Source organism: Amaranthus tricolor, chromosome 1 (genome assembly GCF_026212465.1).
Source record: "Amaranthus tricolor cultivar Red isolate AtriRed21 chromosome 1, ASM2621246v1, whole genome shotgun sequence".
In the NCBI taxonomy this organism is placed as follows: domain Eukaryota; kingdom Viridiplantae; phylum Streptophyta; class Magnoliopsida; order Caryophyllales; family Amaranthaceae; genus Amaranthus; species Amaranthus tricolor.
The window spans coordinates 36,872,174-36,884,673 of record NC_080047.1 but is presented as its reverse complement, the minus strand read 5'-3'; the positions used below and the strand labels follow the sequence as shown (position 1 = coordinate 36,884,673).

Below are 12,500 nucleotides of genomic sequence, written 5' to 3'. Positions count from 1 at the left end.
TAAATATTACTAAATATATTCCATTAAAAAAATATTATACGTTGTAGACTTGTAGTTAAATAATTAAGAGAGAGTACTATTTAAACTCATCGTAGACGTACGTATACAAAATTACAAACTAAAAAAATGATTCATTAGAGTAGTAGAAATTTGTAATAAATTTATTTATATATATATTTTGTCGAAATATTGATTACAAAACCTAGATCTAATTACTGCAATATTATTAAAATAGTTGTCCATTATTTATTAAATAAAAAAATAAAACAGCATGTGAAGCACGCTGATCATAAAGCATTTGAATTTGCTGTAGGATGCCAGGAATAATATCCATAGATATTGCTGCGATATACATAGAATATCAATTATTCTTTCTTCAAAAATTGGCTCATTATTGATAGTATGTTGATTTGTGATCGAGCTTAAAGTTTCTTCATAGAAATCTCGAGGCCATCCGCAGGCAAAGGATGCGACAAATAAGAGATTGGAACATTAGGATTCAGCATTTCCCACCTGCAAAACATTCATATTAATTCCATTTCCATCCTTAGGAATTATCTTGTATTTTCGGTATGTTTTATTTTATAATATTAATTTATTTTTGAATAAAAAAGTGTAAAATATATTAATAACCAAAATGTTATATCACACGCACTCTCTCCGTTTCTTTTCAAACGTCATATTTTTCTATTGCATGTTTGGTAATGCATTAATTTAATCTTTACTATCTCTAATTGTACATAATTAATAATTATAAAAAATAGATATTAATCCATCTTATATTGAGATGAATTAAATAAAATCCTATTTGACTGTGTTTTTGTTCATAGATTAAGAATAAATTATAAAGTAAGAATGATTGATGAATAATACTCAAAAAGCAAATGAGACGTTTTAAAAGAAATGAAGAGAGTATACAAATTCTTAAATGACACGGTCTCATGGTGAGGCCAACTCTATCAGCCTGACCCACATATATATTTAGTATGTTAAAATGATTACTTACAATTTATCAATTAGATAAGTAGACTAATTATATAGACTTTTTATAGTGAGACGGTATCCAACAAGACCAGTTGATAATAATAATCATAACTATGGTAAATATCTAGGATGTAAGATACTTACTCATATCCAATGGCTAAGTGATGGATGAAAAGGGCCATAATAAGACGAATGATCATGCTTCCTGGACAAAATCTCAAACCTCCTCCAAATGGAAGGTATGTACCGTGTTTTGGACGTGTCTGCCAATTAAAGGTTATCATCATTAAATAAGGTAAATAGTAATTAAGTACATCATAATTGAAAAAAATTAATGCTTTTGAATTACTAAAAAGTATATTATTTTTGACAATTCTTGAATTCTTGGATTATAAAAGGGTTGGTATTGAATACTACATGTTGGGATATTTTCTTAATTATTAATTACTTCTACAACTCGTTTGGTACGTGGAAATAAATGGTGGTAATAAGAATGAAAAATTAGTATAATTTTGGTTGAAAAATTTCTTAGTTACCTTGATGGCTAAGCTTATCCTACTTCAATCATCTCATTTTCTTCATAAAGTTCATTCTAGTGCATTACCATTGGGAGATGTGTTATTAGGTGGTAATGGAAATTTATAAATAAAGAAATTTTTTTGTTATCAAAGTTTCATTACCATGGGAATGACATAGAATTTTTGATGAAATTTTACACTATAAAACATTTTCATTATAACCATTTAATACCATTAACCAAACTACTGCTATTATTTTGAACATGAAGTTGAAAGTTCAAACTTTGGCTTTGTAGAAGACTTATATAGTCTATATAGACTTAGTTAAGAGTTTGAAGATAGTGAAAATCTTAATAAGAGTTTCAAAATAATACTTCATAATCACAAAAGATTATTCAAAATCTTGTTTGACCTTATACATATTAGACAATTGAAAGGTGTAAAGCTAGGCCAATGAATATTATATAATTTTGAAGATCGTATATGAAAAGCTAAAAGAAAAATATTAGGTATGTGTTGTGGAATTAATTATCAAATTATCAAAATTAATTTCTATATTAGAAATATATTTAATTTAATAGATATATGTAGTTTTGAGGGATGCATTTATTATAACTTGTCCTTTGAAAACATGGTTGTATGTTTGAGTATGTTTGCACTTAGAAAATAACTTAAAAATCAAGGAACTTACATCCCATCTATCTGGATTGAAACATGTGGGATCATCAAAATTTGTTGGATCATTATGAAGCTGCCTTAGCCACACCATTACTCGCCAACCTTTTGGAATTAAATAACCTGCATAAATGTATGTTATTAAAAGATATGTCGTAACATGTTACATTCTACCACACCATCACATGAGTATGCATGATTCTCATCAATATTAAACAATACGATACTCAAGTAAAATCTACCTTTAAATTCAGCATCTTCCATGACTCTTCTGAAAAGAAAGCCGGAAAGATTTGCCATTCTAAGAACTTCTTCCACGACCTTGTTTGTGTATTTTAACTTTTGAATATCTCCATTTGTAAGCTTCTCACCATTCTTTTCTTTTAAAAGAGCTCTATTCTCTTCCTACAATTATTTAATTTGATCAAAAAGTTTAAATGTGCTACTTATTTATGAACTTTTTAATGACAAAAATATAAATATACATATATAAACTTCAATAGAAAATAAGATTTTATAAATGCATGGATTAACAAAGTAAAATAAGTGACAAGTGAGTAACTTACTCGGACTTTTTGAAGAACAGTGGGAGACTTGGCTAAGAAATAGTGGCACCATGTTACAGAATAAGCACTGGAAATATGACCAAGAAGGATAGAGTTTACGACGTTATCTAAAACTTCTTCATCTTTCAAATGTTTTCCCTCAATGTCCTTGGTTTTCATTAATGCGTCCATTAGATCACCAGCACTTTCTTTTTCTTCATTTTCTTTTTTTCCACTTGTCTTTCTTCTCTCCATCTCATCCTTAAAGATCTTAACTATCTTCTTTCGACACTGAAATATTAAGTAAAATATTCATTTAATCATCAATATATTGGTATTTATTATATTATCTGTTGTAGCAACAACATAAATATATATGCCCATAGAATTTATCATGAGTACACAATTACAATTGACCTAAATCTTAATTACTAACTAAAATAACTAATGAAATGCTTTTTGTGTTTGTTTTAAGTTGCAACCCTTCTCAAATTATATATGTTATGTAATTTTTTTAAATGCTAATATCTCTAATTGTATATAAGTAAATATTATAAACATTAAATCAAATCACTATAGAATTACCCGACCCTAAACAATATGTCAAAATATAACTTGTGAGTATATAGTGTAAAAATCAAAGTGTTGCAAATAAATTAAAAGAAACAGCGAAAATACATTGAAAAGAAGAGAGAATTGCGTACTTGGAGAGCATGATAGTAAGTTGTTCCGGGGATATGTAACGGGGTAGCTCTGAAGCCCAAATTCAAACCTTCATATGCCTTTGCAAGATCTTCTATTTGATGAGAGTTATATTCAAATCCAACAACATATCTTAGAGTGCAATCAAGTGTTGCCTGAAAATAAAAGTGTGTACCAAAATGTTAACCATGTTTAATAAAAATTAAAAACCCCTATCATATTTAGAACATAAAAATGTTTTAAGCTATGCAATAAATTACCTTCTTAAGTTCATAAAAGGTTTTGATATTAGGCTTTTGAGACCATGATTCGAGAGCTGAAACAATACAAGGTTGAACTTTGTGCATAACCCATGCAAGTGCATCTGGACGAGAGAAACAGTTGACAACAAGATTCTTGATTATATCATGACGTTCTCCTTCAATTGATATTACTGAATTACGTCCTACTACTTTATTGGTGGGCCATTCTGCCTTGAAATTTTCGCCAGAGTTGAGAATATGTTTGCATAGAGAAGAAGCACACACAATGATGCTTGGAGCCCCATATAAATGGGTTCGATATACTCCCACATTTTCTCCGTACCTGTCATTATTCTCCAATCATTAACATTACTCATTTGTCCTCTTTGGATTACATCAAAGAGGAATTGGGTAAGTTTTAAAAAAGTGGTAACAAATGAAAAGAGAGAATAAATTGTGTGGATGAAATTAAAAGAGAGTTAAAATGTATGGATGAGATTATAAAAAAATGGTGGGTCATTTTCTAAAAATAAAAATGATGCAAATTAAGTGAGATAGACAAAAATGAAAAATGATGCAAATTCAATGGGACGAAAAGAGTATAAGTTTTCATATTTTTTACCTATCTTTTTGTTATGGGCCTAGTATTAATCTTATTCTAATTAGATTATCTAAGAATTTTATCCGACTCTCTTCCCACATATTAATAAAAACTGTTTTTAATCTGCCTGTAAACGTAGGTAACAAATTGTGTTTTTTTTTTGTGTTTATCATTCTTTGTCATAAAAAAATACTTTTGCCGTTCTTTAAACTTACAATTGATAGTGGCGATTTCTCACATGACATGTTACAATTAATTGCAAGTATTTTCAATCGGAGATAATAACTTAGACTAATAAATAAATATATACGATTAGTAGTGATGACATACTTTTCTATTTTAGACTTGATAAAATCATCCGGACGACGGACGATGTTGAAAAACCATTGAAAAGGAATGGTTTCACCAAGAATCGGGAGACCTAAGTAACCTGGTGGTAGTGCAACCGTAGTGTCTTCTGTTTTGGAGCGTCGTCGTAGTTTTGCCTCAATAGGCCACACATACCATATTTCATTCCACCACCATATCAGCCACCCCACTACAGGCAATAACCCTAACACTAAAGTTACCGTCCACATTTGATCCATCCTGTAAAATTAATTATCATATCATCAATAAATAATAACTTAATTTTTAAAACTAAACAAAAATAATTAAATAATTATGCTTTTCCGTTTCATTATACTTTATTTGCTAGATTTTCTTTTTTATCCATTTAAAATATTACTTGTTCCATCACTATTTTCGGAAAAATAAAACTCTTGAATGAAGTCTAGTTTACCCTTTCTTTTCTTTTACACCTTCTGTTCAAATAAAATTAGTGGAAAATATATAGTGACCATAAACAATATAAAAATGTTAAAGTGAAATTAGTAGAAAAACATTTAAGGATCATAAGCATTAATAAAAAATTATATTATAATAAACGAGGTTAATTATGTTTGAAATTTGTGATATAAATAAAAACGATTTTTTAAAACAACAATAAAAAGATCAAAAAAAATACTAACAAATAAAAACGTTATTAGAAACGGAAGAAGTAATAATAAGACACAAAAGAATGTAAAAATTACCTTAGAGATCAAAAGAATGGAAGCAAGAAAGAAAAGGGTAATTAAAGAGTTATGGTTTGTTTAGCTTCTAAAAAAAGAGAAACTAAAGAAATATGTAAACTTAAGCTTAAGATTGTTCGAAAATAAGAAATTAGTGGTCAGGTATATATAGTGCAGCTGATGATGTAATACTTGATTAAAAAGGAGTTAAATATAATAAGATTGTTAAAGTCTTGCTTGACTGCTGTATTGATTATTGAGAGATTGACTATTGAGAGATTTAAAGGGACTAAATTATAATAATTAATATTGTATCACCTCTTATTTGACTTATTAGTCTCATTTAGTTTTTCACTGTTGTCGAGTTAATATTTTAACTCTTAATATTTCTAAATATTTTTAATTAAAAATTATAAGAAATTAATATTAAGAATAGTTATAGATTAAGAATAAAATACAAATTAAAAATAATAAGTAAATAGTGACAGAAAATAAATAAAATTAATGAATAGAATAAGAAGTATTATAATAATACTTCTATCATTCAAAAATGGTGCGTGGCATGTTTGAGTTAGTCATAGCTCGAAATTACAATACCCAAATGGCAAATACATATATAAGAAATCAAATTCGGTGTTCTACGCCCTCAACTTTTGGTACTCAAAGATTCTGAACAGAAAATAAAATAATGTCATTAATTAATTACTTAATAATAAAAATAGAACAATTGGAAACTACATATTTGCTAATGTTAAAGTTTGATCCTTGGCATCTTATGAGAGGAGTGACAATTTAATCAATTCAATCAAGCTCATTTTTACTTTTTATTGCAATATTATTAGATTTTTAACATTTTTAAATGTTGTTATTTGCCTATTTGAATGATCCATCAGATCTGTCTCTCACTGTAATTTTTGTATTGAAAATAAATATTTATATAATAGGAAAATAAAAGTCAAACTAAATAAATAAGGTTATCAAAGTAAAAATTTAAGAGAATATTTTCTTATTTAAGGTAGGAAATACACTAGTGGAAAAAACCTCATTTGTTGCATGCCATTTGTTGCGATTTTCCTTAGACGCAGCATTAAAATAGCAAATATATATATATATATATATATATATATATATGTATATATATATATATACATATATATATATATATATATATATATGTATATATATATATATATATATATATGTATATGTATATATATATATGTATATGTATATATATATATGTATATATATATATATATATGTATATATATATATATATATGTATATATATATATATATATATATATGTATATATATATATATGTATATATATATATATATATGTATATATATATATATATATATATATATATATATATATATATATATATATATATATATATATATATATATATATATATATATATATGTATATATATATATATATATATATGTATATATATATATATATATGTATATATATATATATATATATATATATATATATATATGTATATATATATATATGTATATATATATATATATTGTTATGAATGGTAGTATACTAATGTGATTATAAATGATAGTATACTAATGTGTGACTTGAGTGCACATTAAAGGGTTGAATTCATGTGTGTAACTCTTGAGTTGTGAAATCCAAAAGGGTGTAATAAGGTGAAGAGTATTCATGGGAATTATTGGTGTTAATGAAGATTAAGGTGAAGAGTCTCATGTGTGTGACTCTTGAGATAATGCCTTTTCAAGTTCTTAGAGTTATTTCATAGTATTCATTACCCTAAATTAACTATGTATTTATGTGAGCCATTCATCTTCAAGTACCTAGCACTATAAATAGGGCTCTCATACCCACACTTCATGTATGCAAAACACATCAAACACAACCCTTAAGCCAAACACATAGCCTATTGTTGTTATCTCTATCTCAATTGTAATTCTTCATATTGAAGTGTTGTTTGTATTCATTTGATATAATATAAACATAAACTACACACCACGGAGGACGTAGCCATCATTGGGTGAACCTCCTTAAATCTTTGTGTCCTTGTTTGTTACTTTGTCAAACTTAATTTTGCTCATTGTTGTTTGTTCTTAACATCGTAAGTATTTGGCGATCGTTTTCAATTGGTATCAGAGCCAAGGTTATTTTGCGGTGTTTTAAGAAATTATTACTTGAAAATCATGACTACAATGAAGCTCGATATTGAGAAGTTTGATAGGAATGTAAACTTTGGCTTATGGCAAGTCAAAATGAGAGCCATTTTGATTCAAAATGGTGTGCACAAGGCGATTGATGGTGTAGAGAAGATGCCGGAAGGAATGTCCGCATCGAGATGGGAAGAGATAGACACAAAGGCGTTATCGGCAATCCAATTATGCTTATCCAATGAAGTTCTAAGAGAGGTTGTTAAAGAAACAACAACCAAGAGTATATGGGAGAAATTGGAATCACTCTACATGGCCAAGAGTGTTACCAATAGGCTACTTTTGAAGAGTAGACTCTACGACTTACGCTTGGAGGAAGGTAAACCTTTAAAACCTCACTTGGATGAGTTTTGTTCCATTGTTATGGATTTACAAAACATTGATGTTAAGCTTGATGATGAAGACTTGGCAATTTATCTTTTATGTTCTTTACCCCCTTCTTATAAAAATTTTAGAGAAACTCTACTTTATGGTAGAGATAATTTGAGTAGTGATGATGTGAAGAATGCCTTGACTCAAAGGGATCTCATTGATACACAATTGTCACAAAAGTCACCAAGCAATGCTAGTGACGGTTTGTTTGTAAGAGGGAGGTCACAAGAGAAAGGTTCCACTAGTGGGAGTGGAAACAAGGGTAAAGGAAGGTCCAAGTCCGTAAGGCCAAACAAAAATAAGACTTGTAACTATTGCAAGCTTAAGGGCCACATCAAGAAGGATTGTTGGAAGCTTAAGAGAAAGCTAGAAGAAGAGGCAAGGGAAGGAACTAGCAATTCCAATGCTAGTTATGTGAATGATAGTGATGATGGCGATGTTCTTGTTGCCACTCATGAGTACAAAGGTAATAATGAATGGATTCTTGATTCGGGGTGCACATTCCACATGACTCCCAACAAAACTTTCTTCCATACATTTGAAAGTGTTGATGGGGGAAATGTTACCATGGGAAACAACACCACATGTAAGGTTGTTGGGATTGGGAGCATTAAAATTAAAATGTTTGATGGGATTGTGAGGACCTTAACCGATGTAAGGTATGTCCCGGGCTTGAAAAAGAATCTTTTATCTTTGGGTACTCTTGATAAGATCGGGTGTAGAATCACTTGTGAAGGTGGAGTTATGAAGGTAGCCAAGGGTTCACTAGTGGTGATGAAGGGGAGGTTGAATGGGAGTTTGTATGCTCTTCAAGGTTCAACCATTCTTGGCTCGGCGAATGTATCCACAAGCACAATGTCCGATCGTGACACCAAACTTTGGCACTTAAGGCTTGGTCACATGAGCGAAAGAGGTATGTTTGAACTCTCTAAACAAGGTTTATTTAATGGGAAAAATTTTGGGAACCTTGGTTTTTGTGAACATTGTGTTTATGGGAAACACAAGAGAGTTAGTTTTAAACCCGCCATCCACAACACTAAGGGGATATTAGATTATGTCCATTCCGACTTGTGGGGGCCTTCTCGAACGCCCTCCCTTAGTGGTTGTAGCTACATGTTGACCTTTATTGATGATTACTCTAGGAAAGTTTGGTGTTATTTTATAAAACATAAATATGAAGTTTTTGATGTCTTCTTGGAATGGAAGAAGATGATTGAAAAGAAAGCCGGTAGGAGCATCAAGACCTTGAGAACCGACAATGGTCTTGAATTTGTTGATAGCAAGTTTCTCAATTATTGTTCTAATGAAGGTATTGTTAGACATAGAACTTGTGCAGGTCGTCCTCAACAAAATGGTGTTGCGGAGAGGATGAATAAAACGTTATTGGAAAGGGCAAGATGCATGCTAAATCAAGCAAATTTGGGGAAACAATTTTGGGCCGAAGCGGTGGCTACAGCATGTTATTTGATCAACCGTTCACCTCATACCGCCTTGAAGTTCAAGTCGCCACAAGAGGTATGGTACAACACTCCGGTAAACTATTCTAGTCTTAGAATCTTTGGTTGTCCAGCTTATATTCATGTAAATGATGGTAAGTTAGAACCTAGCGCTAGAAAAGGTATCTTTGTGGGGTATGGAGTGGGTGTAAAGAGGTATAGGGTATGGTGTAATGATTCAAAGAAAATTATTGTTTCTAGAGATGTTTTTGATGAAGATAGCATGCTTATATCTAATGTTGAAAAACCTTTTAATAATGATGATAATGAAGCACAAGTAGAGGTTGAATCCTCCAATATTGATAATGAGAAAAATGATGATGTTCAACAAAGGTCTCCTCCTTTGTCCACAACTAGGCAAAGAAGGAAGATCGTGGCTCCAAGGAGGTACATTGAAGAGTGTGATTATGTTGTTTATGCTCTCAACATTGCTAGCGAAGTTGAAGGGTTAAATGAACCAAGTACGTACAAGGAGGCTATGGCCTCAAATGACTCAAGCAAGTGGTTGATTGCTATGAAACAAGAGATGGAATCTCTTGCGAAGAATGGAACTTGGGATATCGTTGTTGCACCAAAGAAAAAGAAGATTGTGGGGTGCAAGTGGATATTCAAGAGGAAGGAGGGTCCTTCTAGTGATATTCCTCCCATCTACAAAGCAAGGGTTGTTGCAAAGGGATACTCTCAAATTGAGGGTATTGATTTTCACGAAGTTTTCTCTCCGGTCGTGAAACACTCTTCTATTAGGGCATTGCTTGCTTTGGTGGCGATGGAGGATTTGGAGTTACATCAATTGGATGTAAAGACGGCTTTTCTTCACGGTGAGCTTGAAGAAGAAATCTTTATGAAGCAACCGGAAGGTTTTGAGGTAGCCGGTAAGGAGAATCATGTGTGTAGATTGAAGAGGTCATTGTATGGGTTGAAGCAATCTCCAAGGCAATGGTACAAAAGGTTTGATTCCTTTATGATTTCACATGATTTTGTTAGAAGTTCTTATGATAGCTGTGTTTATCTTAAGAAATTTGAAGATGGTTCTTTACTATATTTGCTCTTATATGTTGATGATATGCTAGTAGCATGTAGCTCTTTGCTTAAGGTGGAGGACTTGAAAGAGTTGCTTTCAAGTGAATTTGATATGAAAGATCTTGGTGAAGCCAAGAAGATTCTTGGGATGGAGATTTTGAGAGATCGGGCTAAGGGTGTCTTATACCTTAGTCAAAGGAAGTACATTGAGAAAGTTGTTCAACGTTTCTCCATGGATGATGCTAAAGGTGTGTCTACTCCTCTTGCTTCTCATTTCAAATTGTCCAAGAATTTGTGTCCACAAACAAAAGAGGAAGAAGAGCAAATGGTAAGAATTCCATACACTAGTGCCGTTGGTAGCGTTATGTATGCTATGGTATGCTCTAGGCCCGACATTGCTTTTGCGGTGAGTTTGGTGAGTAGATATATGTCTAATCCGGGTAAGGGACATTGGGAGGCACTAAAATGGCTATTGAGGTATTTGAAAGATACTTCAAATGTTTGTCTCATGTATGGGAAAAATTCAAGTGAGCTAACCGGGTTTTGTGACTCGGATTATGGTGGTGATCTAGATAATAGAAAGTCCACAAGTGGGTTCGTGTTTACTTTGGGTGGTTCGGCGATTAGTTGGCAATCATCTTTGCAAGATGTGGTTGCTCTTTCTACAACCGAAGCGGAGTACATAGCCGTGGCCGAGTCATTCAAGGAAGCAAAATGGCTTAAAGGTCTTGTTGGTGAAATGTGCAATAAGGTGTGTGAGGTAAGTGTGCATTGTGATAGTCAAAGTGCAATACATTTGGCTAGAAATCAAAATACATTTCATAGAAGGTCCAAGCACATTGACATTAAGTATAACTTTATCCGGGATGAAGTTGAGCACAAAAGGGTGTTATTGAAGAAAATTGACACTACGGAAAATCCGGCCGACATGATGACAAAGTCATTACCTACTACCAAGTTTGAGTTATGTGTTGACTTGGTAGGTTTAGCTCCTTGCTTGAGATAATGCCCTCTTGGGCATTTTGAGGTGTGTATGTTTTTGAATATGAAGTGGATTGATGAATGTTGTGACTTGGGTGAACTCAAGTCAAGGTGGAGATTGTTATGAATGGTAGTATACTAATGTGATTATAAATGATAGTATACTAATGTGTGACTTGAGTGCACATTAAAGGGTTGAATTCATGTGTGTAACTCTTGAGTTGTGGAATCCAAAAGGGTGTAATAAGGTGAAGAGTATTCATGGGAATTATTGGTGTTAATGAAGATTAAGGTGAAGAGTCTCATGTGTGTGACTCTTGAGATAATGCCTTTTCAAGTTCTTAGAGTTATTTCATAGTATTCATTACCCTAAATTAACTATGTATTTATGTGAGCCATTCATCTTCAAGTACCTAGCACTATAAATAGGGCTCTCATACCCACACTTCATGTATGCAAAACACATCAAACACAACCCTTAAGCCAAACACATAGCCTATTGTTGTTATCTCTATCTCAATTGTAATTCTTCATATTGAAGTGTTGTTTGTATTCATTTGATATAATATAAACATAAACTACACACCACGGAGGACGTAGCCATCATTGGGTGAACCTCCTTAAATCTTTGTGTCCTTGTTTGTTACTTTGTCAAACTTAATTTTGCTCATTGTTGTTTGTTCTTAACATCGTAAGTATTTGGCGATCGTTTTCATATATATATATATATATATATATATGTATATATATATATATGTATATATATATATATGTATATATGTATATATATATATATATGTATATATATATATATGTATATATATATATATATATATATATATATATATATATATATATATATATATATATATATATATATATATATATATATATATATATATATATATGTATATATGTATATATATATATATATGTATATATATATATATATATGTATATATATATATATATATGTATATATATATATATATATATATGTATATATGTATATATATATATATATATGTATATATATATATATATGTATATATATATATATATATATATATATATATATATATATATGTA

General features: G+C 30.7%; 1 protein-coding gene across 1 annotated transcript; it reads right to left on the bottom strand.

Annotated features, from left to right (window-relative positions):
- Nucleotides 1–107: 107 nt before the first annotated feature.
- On the bottom strand, nt 108–5,458 carry LOC130826342 (ent-kaurenoic acid oxidase 2-like). Its single transcript, XM_057691977.1, has 9 exons — nt 5,341–5,458; nt 4,598–4,855; nt 3,685–4,009; nt 3,427–3,579; nt 2,744–3,013; nt 2,420–2,582; nt 2,194–2,300; nt 1,129–1,247; nt 108–513 (listed from the first exon to the last, which is right to left on the bottom strand). Exons 2-9 carry the CDS (start codon nt 4,852–4,854, stop codon nt 423–425), a joined length of 1,485 nt encoding a protein of 494 aa, XP_057547960.1. The 5' UTR covers nt 4,855; nt 5,341–5,458; the 3' UTR covers nt 108–422.
- Nucleotides 5,459–12,500: the final 7,042 nt, after the last annotated feature.